Source organism: Schistocerca serialis, chromosome 6 (assembly GCF_023864345.2).
Source record: "Schistocerca serialis cubense isolate TAMUIC-IGC-003099 chromosome 6, iqSchSeri2.2, whole genome shotgun sequence".
Classification (NCBI taxonomy): domain Eukaryota; kingdom Metazoa; phylum Arthropoda; class Insecta; order Orthoptera; family Acrididae; genus Schistocerca; species Schistocerca serialis.
The window spans coordinates 376,769,401-376,792,836 of record NC_064643.1 but is presented as its reverse complement, the minus strand read 5'-3'; the positions used below and the strand labels follow the sequence as shown (position 1 = coordinate 376,792,836).

At 38.6% G+C, this 23,436-nt stretch overlaps 1 protein-coding gene across 4 annotated transcripts in view; it reads right to left on the bottom strand.

Annotated features, from left to right (window-relative positions):
• The window catches only part of LOC126485168 (unconventional myosin-Ie-like), a 416,688-nt gene that overhangs the window by 60,157 nt on the left and 333,095 nt on the right, over window positions 1-23,436 (bottom strand). For all 4 annotated transcript variants that reach the window (XM_050108845.1, XM_050108848.1, XM_050108844.1 and 1 more), the window contains exons 21-22: window positions 17,327-17,674; window positions 10,126-10,267 (exon numbers count right to left, since the gene is read on the bottom strand). In XM_050108845.1, the coding sequence (XP_049964802.1) occupies window positions 10,126-10,267; window positions 17,327-17,674 (490 nt within the window). The remainder of the gene's footprint in view (window positions 1-10,125; window positions 10,268-17,326; window positions 17,675-23,436) is intronic.

The following is a 23,436-nucleotide window of genomic DNA, read 5'->3' as shown; positions in this document are numbered from 1 at the left end:
TAGACAAATGTACTTCTGAAATTTCAATATCCTACAAAAATTATCTACTGGTGTTGCAATTTTTTCCGTCAGTATATTTCCTTCCCAAAATCCTTGATCACTACGTATGACTGTCATGCACAATAACACAACATACATGCATTTTTATAAAACTGCAAATAGTTCTCTTCAAAGCAATACAACATTCATGCTGTATGATTCACACACCCTTTCCTCCCATATTAATGAATTATGATAATTTATTGAGGTATATGAGAAACATGTATTCCAATGGAAACAGAAAACACACTTATTAAAAAGGAGCTTATATCTGCAGTAATCTAATACAACCTACAGTTCACATATATATGTCTGTGGGTCTGCCTAAGAGACTGTCAGTAACTACAAGCTTTAAAGTAGCCTCAATTACCCTTTGATGTTTGTCAATAATGGTTAATTTGCTGAACCGCCTGCAGCAGTTACACTAGTGTTTATTGACTACCTCTCTCTCTTTCTTATAAGCATAGCCTATGAGAGGTCACTGACTTGTTATCATCTTTCCTGTATTGTGGTTTTTGTGGCTTGGAATAGGATGATGAATATTGTTTTCACAAAAATTGAAGAATGGACATAGTAGAACACCTATCTCATTGAGCAGGTCGGAATATGACAGCAGCCCTACTACTGCATGTATTATTGTAGTGGTCGTCAGTCCAAAAACCGCTCTGGTGTTGTTCTCCTCACTAGTCTTGTCCTCTTCAAACGTCTTCATCTCCAGGTAACTATTTCAACGTACATCCACTTGAACTTGCTTACTGATTCATGCCTAGCCCTCCATCAACAACTTTAAACCCCACACTTCCCTCCATTACCAAACTGATGAATCTTTGATTTCTCAAAGAAATGTCCTGTCAACAGATTCCTTTTAGTTGAGTTGTGCCATCAATTTCATTTTCTCCAATATGATGCAGTACCTCTTCACCAGTTATTCAATCTAGCATTCTTCTACAGCACAACATTTCAAAAGCTTCTTTTCTCTTCTTGTCCAAACTGCGTATCATCTACACTTTGCTTCTGTACAAGACTACACTCCCGACAAACACCCATTAGGAAAACTGCATTCGAGTCCGAGCTACCAGAGTTGGCAGTCACGCATACATGAGGTGTGCTTGCTTATGTGAATGAACATTTGTGTGTGTGTGTGTGTGTGTGTGTGTGTGTGTGTGTGTGTGTCCTTTTTGAAGAAGGCTTAGGCCAAAAGCTAAATATGTAACAGTCTTCCCATTGTGCCTGTCTGCAACTCAATGTGTAATCTTTATGGCGAGTAGCAATCTACCCTTTTCTGTACATTGTTGATATTCCAACTGAAGTTTCCATTGTTTGATTTAACATTTAAATTTATATTTGATGTTAACAAATTTCTCTTTTACAGAAGTGCTTTTCTTGCTATCACCAGTCTGCATTTTATATACTTCTTACTTCGGCCATTATCAGTTAACCTGGTGGCCAAATTGCAAAACTCATCTACTACGTTTAGTATCTTATTTTCTAACTTACTTCATTCCACATCATCTGGTCAATTTACCTATATTCTATTACCATTGTTCTACTTTTGTTGATGCTCAGCTTACATAATCTTTTCAAGACACTACCCATTCTGTTCAACTCATCTTACTAGTTTTATGTCATCTCTGACAGAATTACATTGTCATTGGCAAACGTCAAAGTTTTTATTTCTTCTCCCCAAAATTTAATTTCTTTCCCAAATTTCACCACTGATTACAATTTTTACTACAAGTTACGGAATCCAGAGGAAGCTGGTCTACAGGTTGTGATGAAGGCGATGATTAGAGACAGACTCTCAATGAAGTAAGTACGCTTAGTTTTATTTCACGGTTTATACAGTATGGTACACTGACTTTTACCTATACTATAATGAGAAATATTAATTATGTGGGTAACACATGTATTATTTCTAATTCTGACAAAAAATTGTATGTATATATATTCTTCACTTTACTTTGCGTGTGGCAAGGGCCACAACTGCTCTACGGTCCTCTCACATTTCTTTCTGTCGAGTGTATTTGTCCATTTGATGCTGTTGTTCATCCTAGCTGTGTCCTTCTGGATGTTATCTTACCACTTAACTCTGGATCTTCCTCATCTTTCAGTTCCATCCATCGTCCTGTCAAATGCTATTATGGGCAGTCTATTTTCCGTGATTCTTGCTAAATGGCGTGTCCAGGTCAACCTCCTCTTCTTTATATTGTTGATGATATTATGGCATTTATTCAGTTCTCTTAATTCTTCATTTTTCTTATCGCCCATTCCACTTATTTTCATCATATACTGGTCCAAAAATTTTTTTAGTATTTTTCTTTCAGATATTAGCAGTTATTTTTCCTCTTTATTTATAAATATCAATGCTTCACACACGTATAATGTTGCTGGTGTGATAGTCGACTGATACAAGTAGATTCTGAAGTTAGTACTAAGTGACCTTTTCCTTAAGATTTTGATAAAACTAGAAAGTGACTTGGTCACTGTTGCTAGACGGGCATCTATTTAATATCTGTTCCACTGCTGTTACTAAAATGACTCCCTAAGTACCTGAAGTGTTCATCTGTCATGAAAGTGAATCCATCTACAGCCAAAGGTGCATCACTTTGGATTTTCTTACTTATGATTAGATATTCTGTCTTTTCTCTAACACTGCAGAATCCCGTTTCCTCAGCCATTTTGTAATAATTTTGTATCATTCAGATTAATTCTGTTTTGGAACTACTTATTAATGCTACATCATCTGCAAAGACAAGTCTAGTAATGTTTACCTCCTGCATTTGGATCCTTTGTGGTTTAGCTTTACTACATACCCTGTTTAATAAAATACATTGAAATGGCACCTCCTTGTCTCAGTAGAGTGAACACCTTAAAATTTTCAGTTTCTACTACAGGTGTCCTTATACAACAAAGTTCTGTCTATACACATTTTAACTAATATGATTATCTTCGATTGTATTTCAAATTCCTTCATTATATTTAGGACTGTGTAGAAATAATGTGTGGACATCTACATTACATTCCCACAGCTTCTCATATATTTGTCCGAGAGTGGAAATCACATTGATAGTCACCAATTAGTACTTCAGTTATTGGGATCAGTCTGTTGCTAGGATTTTGTATGTGAGATCCAAAATTATTGCACATAAGAGGATCATTCTTCTTAAATACAGAGTATATAACTGTGGTTTTCTGGTCTGCAGATATAGTTTGTCTTCCAAAGTGCATCTATTAAAGAATGTAGTTCTAATTCCAGTTGTGGTCCTCTCCATGTATATCTGGTCTTCATCATATTCAATGTTGTTCTGTAATTTCTTTATTGCTTGCTGTTTTTCATTTACTGATGGGGTGGTGACTTGTACATCAACTGTATCATGTTCCTCAAATTAAAAGTAAGGTGGCAAGGAATGGGGTCACTGAAAATATGAGATGGGACAATAATGCAGAGATATTCCAATCAGTACTATGAATTTGGGACAATATTCTACATTCACAAATCAATAAATGACTTAATAAAGAAATTCAAACAATCAATAATCCAATATCATACACCACAATCCAGACTCAGTGGCTATAAATTACATCTTTAAATTCACAAGCGCACACAGGAGATAAGAATGACGATATGAAAGAAAATTTGTACATTCTAATGGAACACACATACAACTCATTATAGACATAATGTAAAAGTAATGTTAGGAGATTTTAACTCCAAAGTAGGAAAGGAGGAAATTCACAAACCAACAATTGGCAATTCCATGTTACACAAGGGAAGTTCAAATAATTGAGTACAATTTATATACTTTGCAATGACAAATGGTCTCACACTAAGCAGTGCAAAATTTCAACACAAACACATTCATTCGGGGCATGAATATCGCCAGATGGAGAATTAGTGAATCAAATTAATCAAATAGGTATTCAAAAAAGATTCCAAAACAGTATTAAAAGCATTAGAACATTTAAGGCCAACTGCGCAAACATACCTGACTGGAGATGAAATCTGACATTAGATCAGAAAGTGAATTATTGTATAACGCTACACTTGGATCACCAAACCAGGTTCAGATTTGATTTTAGGTAGCACATATCATGCTTGGCAACACTGCTAAAACTGGCTATTGACACAATTATTGCACTTAGACCGCAGGTATTTATCGTAAATACGCAGTATTTATTATCAAAGGAGTTGTGGTATAACTGTGGGAACAAGTAAACAGGAAAAGGGATGATTATCAAACTTTTCTCAATACAAGAAAGATTTGCTGCTGGAAACTATGTTGGGCCAGTATAACGATATAACTGAGTGCAGAAAAAAAGAAAAAGACACTGTGGCCAACAAGGTAGAGGCATGGAGAGAATAAGCTATGTCTGTTTTAAACAGATCACCAAACAGTATTTAAAAGGTTCCTGCGGCGTAAAATATTAAGGTTAACAGCAACATACACATTGCAGTCAGTGGTTTGTTTCTTTCGACTGGTTTCAGCAGATAGTCTCTGAGCCTTAGTTCCCACTGCTCTATAGTACTTTTCTCGAAATGAAACATCAGCTTAAATGATATGTTATTTAATTCCAAGAGTGGGTTCTCCCTTTCACGGACATGTGAAGAGCTCATTGGATCTCATCATAGTCAACCCCTGTGGACACATCTGAATGCACAGTTGTTTGTGTGGTAAATGGAATGAAACAATGTAATTCACATCAAATATGGTTATTGCACACAGAATTTTTCCCAACAGTGATTCAGAACGCTTTCAATTGTATGAAATGGCATGGTAATGCTGCTATAATTATCTTTAATGTAATGTAGAGAAAGTAGTAACATATGGGAAAAAAAATTATGGAATTGACATGGGTTCATGCGATCTTCTGCACTGCAGTCCACAACACAACCTCTGAGCCACCAAACTGAATGAAACAAAGTTATGTAGTTTGTATATTTCAACATAACTGCTTACGTTCTCTTTATGAACACAAGTGAAATTGTTGTAGCAGTTTAAGGATGTGTTCGGTAGTCAACAATTTAATATGAATTGCATAGTTACTGCTCCCGAAGCGGAAAGAGAATATATATAAGTGATGTTGAATCGTTGTTGGCAGCTGCCAAAATTCTCATACTTAACTGTTCACTGCAAATACTTTGAATTTTCCTTTCTTACACTACTGCTAAGTGTCTATAAAATGCCTTTGAACTAATTGCATAAATTACTAGTCGTCTCCCAAGAGCTGTTATGAGGTTGATCATTAAGTACACATGGTAGCTGGTAATATCCTTAACATAACCTTCCAGATCAAAGAAAGTATTTTCAGCATTAGCGGTGTGGGAATGGTGTAGTCACATATTTGCTTGCCATTTTTTGTGTTAATAACAATTTTTTTAATTATTTCAATTGGTATCTGCAAAACACAAAAGTGATGAATCGTAGTGTGACTACACTATCAACTGATGATTAGAGCTGAACTTAACTTTGAACCGCAAATTTTCGCCAGTCAAATGATATATATAAGATTAATGTTTATACAATGCAGATTTCCAGGTTAATGCTTTACACAACCGGTCCTTGGGGGCACAGATTGTGAAACAGACCATATGTTAATCATATTAAAAACGAAAATAAAACTCAAAAGGAAACTAAATAGAAATAAATTGGAAATTACTAAGCACAACATAGGATACGTGGTGGAAAAAATACAAAACAAATGGAAAATAAGCTAGCAAAAACTAGACTGACTAATATGGAACAAGAAGACGTCAAAAGCAGATGGAGACATCTGAAGAACATTATTTGAGAAGTAATTTCTGAAGATATACTAAGAAGAATAGAATATAACAAAATTTGGTTTAACATAAAGTGCAAAGAAAGAGTGGTGGAGAGAAGAAAGCTGAGGAAAGTGTGGATTCAAGAAAGGATCTGTATGACACTGAAAGTAGGATGCTACAAAATTTGACAGGAAACACAATGAACCCTAAGATATGAGAAACAGGAATATAACAACAATACAGTAAGAGAAACAGAGGATGATTCAAGTATTACACAATAAGGGTGATAGAGGTTGACTAGGACAAGGTAAAGCAAATGGGGGAGAAGTAGTTGAGGTCCTGGAGAAATGTGGATAGGGTGTCCTTACCTTCGATACAGAGAGCAAAGATGTCATCAATGAAGCTGAACCAGGGAATGGGTTTAGGATTCTGGATTTTTAGGAAAGATTCCTCTAGATGGCCCATGAATAGGTTGGCACAGAATGGTGCCATAGGGTGCCCACAGCCGTACCCTGGATATGGATCCTAGATGTTGACCTCCACCTCACAAATGGCTACATCAGTACATCTGTCTATATTAAACCTACTAGCCACAGCAATATCTCCACTTCGATAGCTGCCACCTGTTCCATGCCAAGAAGTTCCTTCCATACAGCCTAGCCACCCGTGATCGTCACATCTCCAGTGACAAGCAGTCCCTCTCGAAATATTCCGAGGGTCTCACTGAAGCCTTCAATGACTGTAATTATCCTCCCAGCCTTGTACAAAAACAAATCTCACATGCCTTATCCTTCCAGTCTCCAACCACCTTCCAAAGTCCCACCGTCCGGCCACAGAGGAGCATTCCCCTCATAACTCAGTACCACCCAGGACTGGAGCAACTGAATTACATTCTCTGTCAGGTTTACAATTACCTCTCATCATGCCCTGAAATGAAAAATGTCCTACCCACTATTCTTCCCAACCTCCCCACAGTGCTATTCTGCCATCCACCGAACCTACACAATATACTCGTTCATCCTTACAAAACTTCTGCTTCCAATCCCTTACCTCATGGCTCATACCCCTGTAACAGACCTAGATGCAAGACCTGTCCCATACATCTTCCCACCACCACCTACTCCGAAATTAGAATTATATTAATACCTTCAGCTGCTGACGGGCGTTGATATATATCAACGGGGACAGTTGAAAATGTGTGCCCGACCGGGACTCGAACCCGGGATCTCCTGCTTACATGGCAGACGCTCTATCCATCTGAGCCACTGAGGGCACAGAGGATAGCGTGACTGCAGGGACTCTCTCACGCATGCCTCCCGCGAGACCCACATTCTCACCTTGTATGTCCATACACTACACTAGTAGTGTCCCACCCCAACACACTCATTACTCGTGGAAGACATTCTTACCAAGTCCCATAAGAGTTTGGGGAATATGTGTGCACCCACACAGAAGGAGGAGGTCATGGTCGGTGTTGCCAGAACTATATAGTTATATGGATATGGTGTCTGTTCTTTCGGACACCATATCCATATAACCACATACTCCAGTCTGGTCACTAACATCATCTATCCCATCAAAGGCAGGGCTACCTATGAAACCAGTCGTGTGGTCTACAAGTTAGGCTGCAATCACTGTGCTGCATCCTATGACGGCATGACAGCCAACAAATTATCTGTCTGCATGAATGGCCACTGACAAATTGTGGCCAAGAAACAAGTGGACCATGCTGTTGCTGAACAAACTGCCAAATATGATATCCATTTCAATGACTGCTTCACAGCCTGGGACATATGGGTCCTTCCCACTAACACCAGCTTTTCTGAATTGTGCAGGTGGGAACTTTCCCTGCAATACATCCTATGTTCCCATAACCCTCCTGGCCTCAATCTTCATTAGTCACTGTCCTCACCCATCCAGCATCTTCCCTGTTCCCATCCCAGCATACTATCCCTCCCCCTCCCCGCCCCAGCCTCCTCCTTACCCCCACTCAGTCGCCACTCCCATTATGCACTGGTGCTGCTGCTTGTAGTTTGGTTTCAGTTGCCTGAGATTGCAAGTGTGTGTGTGTGTGTGTGTGTGTGTGTGTGTGTGTGTGTGTGTGTGTCTGTCTGTGCGCATCTGTCTGCCTGTGCGCATCTGTCATCTATTGTTGACGAAGGCCTTAATGGCCGAAAGCTCTAATTGTAAGAGTCTTTTTGTTGTGCCTATCTGCGACTCATTATCTCCATTATATGGTGAGTAGCAACTTCCCTTTTCATGATGTTGTTAAATTTCATCCTGGATTTTCCATTGTTTGATTCATAATGGGTAGTAATAGATACCAACAACAGTGATTAAATGAAAGTTAGGATGACACTAAATGCAAAGGTGAAATGAATTCTCAATAACGTTTCTTAGTGAATGCCATGAAACACAACATGAGGATTGAAGGGAAAAAAAAATAATTACCTCCTCCCAAATGTGGTTTCCCAGGTGTGGTGCACTAGCACTTGCCAGTAAGTCCACAACTGCATCTACACAGCACTTTCTTAGGTTTTCTCTTAGTCTTTTACCTAAAACCTCTCCATCAGGATACTTGGTTGCTGTTTTACGTTCTCATTAAATAATGACCTCATTACAGCTAATGTTTCCCTAGTACATCAGTAATGGGCACTTCTATGTCGCCTTCACTCCCAGCAGTTCAGATTTTCATCTGGTCTTCTGTTTTATAATTATGATGAATTTCATTTCTGTAATTTCATTTATTCATTTACTCATACACAAGCCATGATGATGACAAGCCTTCAGGATTGTGACAGTAGTCAAGTTATAGGTTGACAGAGGCATAAGCAGTCACTGCAGAATATGCCTGTAAAGTATGCTAACATCAAAATACAGCTAGTGGTAACTTATGAATCCTCATTACTAAGGTAATTACTAAACACACACATGCGTGCGTGTGCCATCCACACACACACACACACACACACACACACACACACACACACACACACACCATGACTACATTATGCTGGAAATGCATTTCATCTGGGATGAAGATGAAGAGTTTTGGTGGGTAGAATCGGAGAGGGGAGAAAAGAGACAGGCAAGGGAGGAAGACTTTGGGAAGGATTGCTGATGACTGGTCAGAAAGTGCAACATGTGCATGGGATATAAATGTGGCACCAGTCAGCTAATTCTGGTAGCAGGCAAGGAACATTGTGTGCAGTACACAATAATGTGGAGTAGTGAATTGGGAGTGAGAGACAGAACAGAGGAATAGGAAGACTCCAGAAAGGATGGGGTGAATGCAGGATGAAATAAGTTAGGGTCCTGGCAGAGGAGGGAAGGTGGTTATTAGGAAAGGGTAAATGGAGATTGAGTATTATGGGGTAGAAGGATGTGTTACAGAGATAACTTCAACCTATGCAATACAGAAAAGCTGCTCACATGGAATGGATCCAGATGGCAGCTACTGAAGCAGCTACTGAAGCAGCTACTGAAATTGAGCATGTTGTGCTCAGTAGCATGTTGCACCAATGGATCGTCAACTATGTTCTTGGCCACAGTTTTTTGGTGGCAATTCATTAAGGTGGACAATTAGTTGGAGATCATGCCCACATAAAATGCTGTGCAGAAATTATAGCACAGCTGGTATATGATATGACTGCCTTCACAGGCAATCCACTTCTGAAAGGATAGGATAAGTTTGTGACGGGACTGGAGTAGGATATGCTGGGTGAGTGTAATGGTCAAGTCTCACATGTGAATCTCCCACATGTGTATGACCCATGTAGCAGGAGCTGGGAGTAAGTGTGGCATAAGAATGGGCTTGGATATTGTATATGCTGAGTTGTGACACAATACCACTTTGGGAAGTATAAGAAGGGTGCAAGTACAATGTTCCTCTTTTTCAGGCTTGATGGTACATAGTTGAAGCCCCGGTGACACCAATGATTAAGTTGTTCCAGTCCAAGATGATACTAACTGTTGATGGAGGTACACCTCTGCATCTGGTTCCTGGAGGTGGTCAAAAAATTAGGTGCATACATGGATATGGTATGGGAAATCTTGGAGTGTACTAGGTTTAGGGGTGATGTCTGTCTTTGAAGGCCTTAGCAAGACTTCCAGCATACTGGGTAAGGTACTGTTTGTCTCTGAATTTGTGCCATTTATGGGTAAACATAACTGTTATGGACTCAGCATTTGGTGGTTTGTAAGCCATCCACAATATGGCACTCTGAACCATCATCCCTCTGTCAGTGCTGTATGCACAATGTATAATTAATTTGTAAAATAAAATGTAATAAAATAAAAGCACAGGATGAAATTGATGAACTTACCCAGCAACTCCAGCTTCTGGTGTTCTCATGAAACTAGCATTTTCATTTGGTACAGGACTTTTCATCTCTTGTTTCAGCTGACCAGCACCTGGGAACACCCTGACTCCACCTGCCTGATTAGTTTTGGCAGCAGCTGTTTTACCTACATGGAAAGATAACTGAATTATTGATAATGTAACTGTTAAAATTCTGACTCCTAAAATGAAAAAGTAAACTTAATCTGATGAAAAAACGGATGCAACATTTAATGCAGAACCCATCATTAGGCACACATTTATTTGCTAACACCAACACTGTTAGTTGTCCAATGTCATTTAGTCCAGTACAACAAGCAATTGATCTGACTCAAGGGTCAATTCATCACCAATATCATCTGTAGCAAGTCATTTGCTCCACCACATTCACCCCTGTAAATCTACTGGAACAGAAGAGAATTGAAGCCTTTGAGATGTGATTCTATAGAAAAATGCTGAAAATTAGGTGGACTGATCAGGTATGGATTGAGGACATTCTCCACAAAATCGCTGCTAAACACTGACAAGGAGAAGGAACAGGATGATAGGGCATCTGTTAAGACATCAGGGAATAACTTCCATGGTACTAGACAGAGTTGTTGAGGATGTAAACTGTAGAGGAACACAGAGATTTGAATACATCCAACAAAAATGACCATAAGGAGAGCAATGAGAGAAGCATTCAATGATTTTGAAAGTAAGATGTTGTCAACTGACCTGAGTACAAACCCTAAGAGAATTTGATCATATCTAAAATCAGTAAGTGGGTCAAAATCATCTATTCATTCTCTCAGCAACCACACTGGCACCGAAAAGGAAGATAACAGAGAGAAGGCCGAAATACTGAATTCGATCTTCTGAAGTTGTTTCACTGCAGAAGATCGTAACACTGTTCCTCCTTTTAATCGTTGTACAAACATCGAAATGGCAGATATTGAGATAGCCGATTGTGGAATTTAAAAGCACCTACAATCACTTAGTAGTGGAAAGGTGTCAGGACCAGATGAGATTCCTATAAGATTCTATGAAGATTATGCAAAAGAACTTGCTCCCCTTCTAGCAGCAATTTAGGCCTATTGTAGATCACTTGAGCAACAAAAGGCACCTAATGACTGGAAAAGGCCATAAGACAGACCCACACAATTATAAATATATCACTGACATCAATCTGTTGTAGGATTATGGAACATATTTTATGCTAAAGAATTATTGCGTTTTTGGAAAATGAACATCTCCTCTATAAAAATCAACATAGATTCTGTAAACAGAGATCCTGCAAAGCTCAGCTCACTCTGTTGCTCCATGAGACCCTCAGTGCAGAGAGGACAATGGTGCTGAGGTTGATGCCGTGCACCTGGATTTCAGTAAGGCATTTGACACCATTCCACATTGCTGTTTAATGAAAAAAATGCAAGCTTACATAGTATCAGAGCAGACCTGCAATTGGATTCATGACTTTCTTGCAGACAGAGCTAAACATGTCGCTCTTAAAGGAACAAAATCAACAGATGTAAAGGTAATATCTGGAATACCAGAGGGAAGTGTGATAGGACTGTTGCTGTTTACAATACATATAAATTATCTAGCAGAAAGCATCAGATGCTCTATAAGACTATTCGCAGATGATGCAGTTGTCTATACAAAAGTAGCAATGCCAGAAGATGATAAGAATTTGCAGAACAACCAGCTGATAATTGATCAATGGTGAAGGCTCTGGCAGTTCATCCTGAACGTAAATAAATGTAACATATTGCACATATGTAGGAAAAGAAACACACTACTGTACAGCTACACTATTGATGACAAGCAGCTGGAGACAGTATCTGCCGTAAAATATCTAGGTGTAACTACCCAGGGCAGTCTTAAGTGGCATGACCACATAAAACACATAGTGGGAAAAGCAGGTATCAGATTCAGATTCAGTGGAAGAATCTTAAAGAAATATAACTCATCCATGAAAGAAGTGGCTTATAAGGCACTTGTTCACCCAATTCCCAAATACTGTTCATCTATCTGGGACCCCTATCATGTAGAACTGATAGAGGAGATAGAGAAGATCCAATGAAGAGCAGTATGTTTCGTCATGAGATCGTTTAGCTGGCAAGAGAGTGATATGAAGACGCTAATCAAATTCCACTGGTTGATGTTACAAGAGAGGTGTTGTGCATCATGGAGAGATTTACCACTGAAATATCGATACAACACTTTTCAGGAGGAATCGAATAACATATTATTTCCCCCTACATACATCTCGCATATTGACCCTGTGGAGAAAATTCAAGAATGTAAACCAAATACAGACGTTTACCGACAATTTTTCTTCCCCCGCACTATTCACGTGTGGAACAGGGTTGGGGCGATCAGATAGTAGTGGTGCCGAAAGTGCCCTCTGCCACACTCCATTAGGTGGCTTGTTGAGTATGATGTAGATGTAGACAAAATAACTGAGGACATAGGTTGCAATTCAGATGAAAGTTTGGCACAGGAGAGGAATTTGTAGCAGGCCATATCAAACCAGTCAGAAGACACACGATTCAAACAAAACTACACATGAAAATATCTTTAGACTTTCTTTCAATTTCTTTGGGTTTACAATTATAAATTCAACCAATATAGTATCTCACTAGCCTTTCTGAGTTTTTGGTGGTCTTCACAATGAATGTGTAGAAATATTTTTAAAACTAAAATTAAATATTTAAGCGCTTTCTACCACAGAAAGGCACAAAATTCAGGCAACAGTGTTTTGCTGTAATTCATAATCCAACAAGGTAGTGTAATATTAAAGAGCTACAACTCTTTTACGATAAAATAAGCTACTAAAGAAAATTCATGGCCTCCATTCATGGCATCCTGGAAAACAACTGGTGCTCAAATCAGATGCTTCACAATAGTGCACTGGAGTCATAGCAGCATACAGAAATGCCAGTGAGTCAGAGCAGCAGACAGTTTAGCCTCCCAAACTTAAACAGTCACACTGCTAAACTATTTGTGCCATAAAAAATTAAAATAAAATGAACAGCTCACTGTTTACCCTAAAGGAATAAATTGCACTTGGTCACCAATCCTCAGCCATTGTTGGCACTTTGGCCCACACTTACAGTTTTCAGAAGAAACAGTTCAAAGGCTACAGATATGACCCTCTTTCTACAGGCACTGAATTACAATATTCACTAGATATCTATGGTACAATATGTTGATACAGACTTGCTATCACAATTTCCCATGGGCCAAAACCCTGACCTATTAACATGTAAAAGATTTCATGTTTCCAGTTAGGTACATCAGTTATATATCAGGATATTCCCCGAAACAATGGAACACATAACCAAGGCCATCTGTCATGGGGACATTATCAGGTATGTAATGGATGACTCATATGTTTATCACTCACAAAGAAGGGTCCAATCAGAATACTAAATTAAGGGCTTGTATTAGTAAAGAGAAGATTGCTCTATAGTACGGACATCGGTTATTTCTAAAGTGAGCACTTGGATTCGCAGACAAAATAACTTATGGATATGAAACAAATACTAACAAAGAGATAGAGGGGCTGGCCCGTACTTATCTCAGCTCAGTACAGCCAATAGATACACAAGACAGAACAGAAAATTTAAGTATCCTAGCTTTCAGAACTTTGTTCCTTCATCGGGGAGGAGAGAGGGGAAGAAAAGGGGAAGAAGGGAAAGTGGATTCAGTTACTCACAACTCAGGTTACTAAGCAACAGGGGGAAGGTAAACAGGGAGGGTAGCAAAGATGGAGACATTGGTGTCAGAGGGAAGCCAAAGATATTCTACTGTAAGTACTGTGCCAGCTTCACACCAAAGAGGATGCATACAGAAGTAAAGAGGTATATAGTATAAAGATAAACACAACTATGTAGGATGAAAAGATGTATGAATGGCTGAAGAGGAAAGGGAAAGAGGAGAAGACTGAAGAGTAAATGGGAGTGAGGTTGGTTAACGTAGGTTCAGTCCAGGGGGATGGCAGGATGATAGGATGTGTTGGAGTGCAAGAGACTGGTGTTGGGTGGGAGAAGCCAAATGGCACGTTCAGTGTAGCAGGTTCCTAGGTCCCTAAAATTATGCTGGAGGGTATGCTCTGCTACTGGGCATTGGACATTTCCTAGGCGGACAGTTCGTCTGTGGCTGTTGATGCGCTCAGCCAGTTTAGTTGCCGTCATACCAATGTAAAAGGCTGTGCAGTGCAGGCATGTCAGCTGTTAAATGACATGTGTTGTTTCACATGTGGCCCTGCCTTGAATTGTGTATGTTTTACCAGTAGTGGGGCTGGAGTAGGTGGTTGTGGGGGGATGAATGAAGCAGGTTTTGCAGCGGGGTCAGTTACAGGGGTAGGAACTGCTGGGTAGAGAAGGTGGTCTGGGAATATTGTAGGGTTTGACAAGGATGTTACGGAGGTTAGGAGGGTGACGAAAGGCAACTCTGGGTGGTGTGGGGAGAATATTGTCAAGGGATGATCTCATTTCAGGGCTTGACTTGAGAAAGTCATATCCCTGGCGGAGTAATTTGTTGATGTATTCGAGGCCAGGATAATACTGGGTGACAAGGGGGATGCTTCTGTGTGGTCTGGGGGTAGGAACATTGTTGTTGGATGGGGAGGAATGTATTGCTCGGGAGATCTGTTTGTGGATAAGATCTGCAGGATAGTTGCGGGAGAGGAAAGCACTGGTCAGGTTATTGGTTTAATTGTTGAGGGATTCGTCACTGGAGCAGATACGTTTGCCATGAATACTTAGGCTGTAGGGAAGGGAGTGTTTGATGTGGAATGGATGGCAGGTATCAAAGTGAAGGTACTGTTGTTTGTTTGTGGGTTTGATGTGGACAGAGGTGTGGATGTGAGCTTCAACAAGATGAAGGTCAACAACCAGGAAGGTGGCTTGGGTTTTGAAGAAGGATCAGGTGAAATTCAGATTCAACAAGGAGTTGAGGTTATGGAGGAAATTAAGGAGTGTTTCTTCAAAATGAGTCCTGACCACAAAGTTGTCATCTACAAAACCTATACCAGGCCAGGGGAAGCAGCTGTTGGGTCTTCAGGAAAGCCTCTTACATGCGGCCCATGAAGAGGTTGGCATACGACGGAGCCGTTCTGGTTCCCATGGCCGTTCCCCTGACTTGTTTGTAGGTATGTATGGCAGCATAGGAAAGTCAAAAACTGATCTTTGCTGTCCATCGTGCCAGGCACGTGCAGGAATTATTAGCTTACTAGTGTGAACAAGCAGCTTCAGTATCAAATAAAGGATGAGGATAAAGACTGCAACTGACAGAGCGCACAAAGAAGCTTTTTTATCCGCATGGTGGCATAAGGTATTGCCATAGGCTATGCGATCAGCCAGATAAGTGTATTTCGCATCTTGCATCAACATAAATGCCACTTATTTCATCAATCACCACACAGGCATTGAGGACACGACTTCAAACATCATATAAGATTTCATCTGTTTCCTCTGCAGCACCTGAGAGGCGACATGACGTTTTTATGTGTGCTCTTTACCGATGATGCAATGTAACATTTACATAACACGGTAATGTAAATTAACGCAATGTGCACTAGTGGGTAGCTAAATATCCACACCGGCTTTATCAAGTACAACACCAACAACTATGGAGCATAAACGTATAGTGCAGCATCATATGAAATTCCACTGCAGGACCCTACTTGATCTCTCACCTGTTAAATGGAAATTCAAAGGCACACTTTCTTATAAACATTCACACTGTTCTAGAAGAGGTACAACTTCACAAGCAAAAGTGTATGTGGTTCCAACATGAAGGCTTCCCAGCTCACTCTTCCTGTGTTGCAATGCAAATAATTAATGAAACGTTTCTTTATCGTTGGATAGGATGGAATCCAGCAACACAATGACCAGCTAGGTCCCCTGATTTGATTGCTCTTGATTTCTTTCTATGGGAGCTTTGAAAGATGCAGTCTATCATGAAACCCCAACTATGCCAGATGATACATGCCATCAAATTGCCACAGCATGCAAGGGTATATCATCCTATGCAGCTTGATCTGTTTACCTATCTCTCAAATGGTGATCGCAAATGTGCCTTGCAGTCGATGGTAAACATTTTTGAGCACATGCTTAAGTAAAGTGTAAAAGTATGTTATCAGAACAGTATTTATTTTTTGGATGAAATGTTGTCCGTCATTTTGAATAACATATTTAATTTATTTTAAGTGTATTCAGTCTAATTACAATTTCAAATAGTACCTATAGCCCATATCTGTCTGACAGCAGGTGTATTACCTATAAGAAGCACTCAATTGCCTCCAGGCAAAGAGAGGTCAGCGTTGTTTTTCCAAATCTAAGAAGGTTAATGATGCAGTTTCTTTTTCCCTATGAATAGGGTAGTTTTATGACTAGGAAGTATGAATGACCAATGTTTCTGTTTCGGCTTTGACAAGTAAGCAGCAACACGCGAGAATTTAAATGGAAAACTATCTGATGAAGCTATAGACATTAAAAAAACTGGAAATGTATATACATGTGAAATAGTTTTCCTAAGCCCCAATTGTTGTGACAGAAGCCGACAATGTCATACTTCCATAATTTAAAAAAAAGTATTGCAGTCGACCCTGCATCTATGCCGTTCAGGAAATGAGGTTTTATCTTAGTAGCATAGGCCTGTCTTGCTGCATATAATAACACAGCCTGTCATGAGAGTTCAGCTTGGTAATGTTCACACCACAACATCCAACTCTGGCTGCACTATTTTCCAGTTTTAGTACAGTTGTCAAACTCTTTTGTGAAAGATTTCAATGACAATATTAACAAATGCTACGCAAATGTAATTGTCTTCACAAAAGCTATTGAATGCAGTTATGAATCATATACAGTTTCATTAAAAAACATGCCTGTTTCAATGTCTTGGTTGATACCAGAGTTCAGAGCATTATACACACAAAACTTTCCCTGCCTCACAGGAAACTATCAATTGGAGAAAACTTTGTTTAGATACGTGAAACCAGTCATAAGATAAAAGGGGTGTCACATGAACCACCCTCTATACATACTGAATGCCCCTTTTTTTTAATTCAGACTCCAATTCTAAGCTCTGAAATTAACTTCTTCACGACAAAGCGTATCAACAATTCACATAATTTAGCTGAAAAACAGCATTTGATGTTGAACAGTGATAGAGACTCAAAAAAGTTATATACTTACTGACAGCTTGCAGCCTCGAGCCTGGCCGTACAATAGGTTGGTCTGGGGGAGCCGGCTCACTTGGCGGTGGAGGTGGTCTGATCTGTGCCCGGCGTGTCTGTTGTGCATTTTGAGGTACTTTCTGTGCGGCTGCTGACACAGGAAGAGGAAAAGGTGCACGTATGGGTGTAGCAGCTTGAGAAGGTGCTGGGGTAGGTGCAGGAGGTCGTGCCGGAGCTTGCCGCCTAGTTGCTGGTGTTGCTGATGCAGGCAGGGCTGGTGCTGGGTAATTAGGCGGTGGTTTCGTAGGCATTCTTGAAGGTAAATTCCGCTGACCTTGTACCATCACCGAATGCCGTACATCCGGTTCTGCAATATACACAGCAAGATTGCAAACAGTTATTCAAAAAATGTATAACATAACCTACTTCAAATCACTAAGAGGTGACCACATGGAAAATTCATTTTGTAATTTTTTATTTTATGGCAGTGAAGTTCAGAACTCAAATACCAGTGTCTGAAAACAATTTGATGCAAGTCTCAAAAATTCCCAAGTAAATTGACTTTGAGGTTTACCATGGGCCAGTAATACGGTAAAGTAAGGTAGGTTTTTCAACAGGTGGCCTGGCTTTGTGGTAGAATATTTGTCCATTATGTGGGGGCCCTGAGTTTCAATTACTGATCAATGCAATTTTGCGGACACCTGTGCATGTTCTATGAACATTTCCATGAAGCATAAAATACATAACAATGGAGGGGGACAACAGTAGCACTTGGGACTGGTAATCATTGGTACAAGTCTGATTTTGGTCATTATCCTTTTAGTCCACCCACCCATGCCGGTTCAAATACCTACATCATTTAAATATAAAATTCATAAAATAAAATTCATAAAATATTGCTAATTAACATATACCTAAATGTCATTTTTACTACTTACATATTGTACACAAAATTATAGTTTTCAATGCAAATATACATTCACAATTACTGACCTTTCATAAAAGATTGTTAACAAAGATTGTTTCAGTTAAAAAAAAACATTACAACTTAAATTTCTGTTTGTCTTTATATACTTTCACATCATGGAAATGCTGATAGAACATGCACCTTTAAAAATTTACACAGCTGGGAAACAAACCTAGACTGCCCCTGTGGCACGTAAGCATTCTACCATACAGCCATGCAGTCCACTGAAAAAAATTACCTCACTTTAGGGTGTTAAAGATGCTCAGAAAACTTCGAAGTTGATTTTCTCGAGAATTTTATAGAGTTGCATCGAAGTACTTTTGGATACTGATACTTGAGTTCTGAAATTCACATAACACAAATATAAAAGAATAGCAAAATCCAACTGCTATGTGGTCTCCTTGTGAGTGTATCAAGCTGACAACCTCCAGGGATACAGCATAGATCAGACAGAGGAAATAATAAAACAACCAGCACTACAATTTGAGGCATTACTACAAGCAACTATGAACTATTGTGTTAGACAAAATTTGCTACAAACAAGAAGCAAGTAACAATGAAATTTAACATTTACACCAATATATAAGAATAGTTTATAGCCCATATGTCAGAAGGTCACAATATATCACTTTCAATAAAACTGTCATCTCTATTTATCTATATGTATTAACATTTTATGAAACTGCAGTACAAGTACATATTAATCTTATCATTATCACTTTTATTTTGAGTGAACGACAACATCTGGTTATATTAATCAATGTCATAACCAGCAGTAACACCACGAAAAAGTACATCTCGTTATTTCATTTTCCAAGTGTCCCACTGGTATTTTGACATATGACCTCTATGTACTAGTGGTATGATTACAGGTATGTGACATTTCAGAACATCATTCCAAGTGGCAAACTTTTTACCATTAAGTGCAAATTCAAGTGCCTCATGTGATAGTCACACTGCTACTCTTCCTTTTGATACAGCACAAAATAATTTTTGCACAAATAATCAATGTTTAAAAAATTGATGTAACTGCATATATAAAAACTCTACTCATCATCCAGCAGCACGAGAAAACTTATATGAAGGTTAAAAAAATATGCAAGCTTTTTGAGAAAGTGACTCCTTCTGGCAGAATGGTTGAAAGGGTGGAAGAGGGATGAAGGAAAAGGACTGTCGAGTTTAGGAGACAGGGATAGTTCAGAAAAGTTGTCCAGAACACCAGGTCAAGAAAGACTTGCCAGATGGAATGAGGAGGAAATACTGATTGCTGTGGGCTGTACCAATTGAGATTTGAAAAGTGATATTTTCTTGGTGTAAGCTGTGAAATATAATCCAATCATTCACCACTGAAGTCATCGGGTGCTCAAAGAACATCTTTTCACGATTTTGCTGTCTTCCTATAAAAAGTACAGTAGACTGATTTCTGATAAGATAAAGACATACCTGCCATAATATTATTATATGTGACACAGCCATGAGGACAAGGGAGACCATGTTTGGTTTTGTCTTTCTGAGTGCATTGAGCAACAATTGTGACCGATATGTGGCAATTATTCATAACAAGAACATCTTTAGTACCCATCCATCATGATGCTAAAGTCTCAGAACTATTTTCAGGAAATTCATATTCACTTTTCTGCAGTTTCATGCTAAATCACACTATATTTCGCCAGGCACCATTGCTTGTTATTACAACTTCAATCGGTAAACTATCCATGAGATTGACTGTTTAAAAATAAATAAATAACAACCTGTCAAATACCATTGTGACACCTTTGTTCCCAACTGTTTCAGTGGGCTATGTACAATTCTTTTCTCACTCGTTGCCAATGAAATATTCCCTTCATTGTCCCTACCACCACAGACTTCCACATCTTATTCATAACCACTTTCCATGTCACAATATCCTCATAATTCTATTCTACACTTATTCTTCTTCAGTATCAGTTATTGTTTCAGCAGAGCTACCTTTGGTCTTAACCATCAGTTCAGAAACACTTTGGTATGGACTATCCTCTCTTGCTTTCTGAAATGACTGCTTGAGGCAAACAATATCTTCATCTATATAAGGGTTTGATGCTTGAACTACAAATATTATGGGATAAGCTGGCATCCACTGTGCAAAATAGTATTTTTGATTGCCCTATTTCCCCGTATGTTATGGATATAAGAGAACTATGAGGAAATATCTGCTGAAACAAATCTACGTCACTGGAAGACCTATCAACTTTCTGACACAAAATAGAAGGAATACATTTGTTAGTAACAGAAAATCTTGGTTTGAAAGAGGGATTTACCAGTCACCACAGTACATCTGTACGCATTGATGGTCCAGTGACTCTTTGATCTCTAGCACCTCATTCTTCACTTTCATCTGTTTCATTATCTCCACTTTTACTTCAACTGCTATCTCTGTGATAATCTTCATCAGCTATGCAGGTGTCACTTGCACAGTTCTCAAGAAATCTTAGATTTTCATCTCCAACATACTTGAGTCTTCAACTTCCTATATCAGTGATGCCCGAATTTATTTTTCTTTGATGATCAAAATACACTTTCTAAATAACTATGATTTTCACAATCACTGAGATAAATAAGTTCCTCCAAAAGAAGTCCCTTGTGCATAGAAGATTCAGACAAAAATTAATTAGTTCAAATTAGTTCAAATGATAAAACACTAAAAATAAAGAAAATTAAATGTGATCTAGGTCCGTACCAAATGATAAAGAACAAGACACCTACCCAGCAGAGGATCAACAACAAAACTTAAAAGATAGCTCAACCTACAGGTGCAATTTGTAATTATAAGAATTCTGCAAACCATTAGCAGGCTTCCTTTTAACAGTGGAACACTGACAGATAGCAATAACAAACAGAAAATTCTCTCGTGTTCTCTAATAATCTATTGCATGACATGTACATACCAATAGTATAGTGAATGGGTTAACATAAATCACTTATTTACATCATTTAGAGGATGGATTAACTTATAATTTCAAATCACACTAGGACTTAAAATGTTCAGATAATTTAAGCTGCGCTTAATCTAAGAGAGTTGGCGTGCCCTCAGTCTAGAATATACTGACATCATTAATAATGTTCTGAGAACAGAACAGTTTATGTAACTTACTTACAAATTACCAATCATTCTACTTTTCACTGTCCTATGAAAGATTTGTTGACACAAAATAAGCTAAACTGACATGTTTCTCAACATGCAAAATATTTTCAGATGAAACTTACAAGTGTTCTCAGTTAAAATCTAAAAATATACTGTGTTTGTATGATTACAGGGGCCACCACAGAAAAAATTGAAAATGCGTTACTAGTGATTTAAATCATGTACATACACCTCATATAATATTTCTGTTATTATTATTAGTGTTATTAATATCTAATTTCAATGACAGTGGCCACTCTGCTTGCAATGTATCTTAAAAGTTTTGATTGTTACGGGCAATGCATACTAAGAGAATCACAGTGAAAGTATTATAAATGAAAGTCTTTTATTGTATTTTTCAGTATCTAGTCAAACCAAACGCTGAAAAATACAATAAGAGAATTTCATACAATTGCAAGCTTTGACACTCATTTTTCTTGTGCAAGAACCTTGTGGATCTAAAAAAAATTCTACTGTCACCTCAACCCATTACTGGTAAGTTGGCCTAATGTACCAGATTGTGGAAGTCTTGTCACAGAGAGGAAAATGTTTCCAGTATCTCTGTGACATTTCCCTCATCTATCAGAAATGATATTCAAAGATTGCATGTTTGTTGCAAACAAAATTCGAAAATTGGTGTTTGATTCCAATTTTAAATAAAAAATGACAAAATGATAGCCAAGCCCCTAACTCAACAGGTTATTACTAAGTTTACAGGCATGAAAAACAACCCACATTAAACTTCTGTTGCAGATAACACAATTGAAAAGTTCACTTTGTTTTGCTTTTAATAAGGCTCAAGATTCATTTTTGAAATGTTAACTTGATTTTTTCATCTCAATATTTGAGTGAAATCAGTAAGACACAAATGCTTTTCACCAAGATGTCAAAATGATTCAAAGATAGTGTCAGAGTTGCTGGAATACCAATATAATGGAAGACTAATGTAGATCACTGCACCACGATGTATTTTAGGTAATTCATTAAAGAAAGATTTATATTAGATACTTTAAGGAGAAGAGGAAAGGAAATATAAGCCAAAGGACACATGATTCCTGCCTAATAAAGTGAGAAGGGAAAGCAGAAAGGTGGAAGGAGTACATAGAGGGTCTATACAAGGGTGATGTACTTGAGGACAATATTATGGAAATGGAAGAGGCTGTAGATGGGAGATATGATACTGCGTGAAGAGTTTGATAGAGCACTGAAAGACCTAAGTCGAAACAAGGCCCCCGGAGTAGACAACATTCAATTAGAACTACTGACAGCCTTGGGAGAGCCAGTCCTCATAAAACTCTACCATCTGGTGAGCAAGATGTATGAGACAGGCCAAATACCCTCAGACTTCAAGAAGAATATAATAATTCCAATCCCAAAGAAAGCAGGTGTTGACAGATGTGAAAATTACTGAACTATCAGTTTAATAAGTCACAGCTGCAAAATATTAACGCGAATTCTTTACAGACGAATGGAAAAACTGATAGAAGCTGACCTCTGGGAAGATGAGTTTGGATTCCGTAGAAATGTTGGAACACGTGAGGCAATACTGACTTTACAACTTATCTTAAAAGAAAGATTAAGGAAAGGCAAACCTACGTTTATAGCATTTGTAGACTTGGAGAAAGCTTTTGACAATGTTGATTGGAATACTCTCTTTCAAATTCTGAAGGCGGCAGGGGTAAAATACAGGGAGCGAAAGGCTATTTACAATTTTTACAGAAAGCAGATGGCAGTTATAAGAGTCGAGGGGCATGAAAGGGAAGGAGCAGTTGGGAAGGGAGTGAGACAGGGTTGTAGCCTATCCCCGATGTTATTCAATCTGTATATTGAGCAAGCAATAAAGGAAACAAGAGAGAAGTTCAGAGTAGGTATTAAAATCCATGGAGAAGAAATAAAAACTTTGAGGTTCGCTGATGACATTGTAATTCTGTCAGAGACAGCAAAGGACTTGGAAGAACAGTTGAACGGAATAGAAGTGTCTTGAAAGGAGAGTATAAGATGA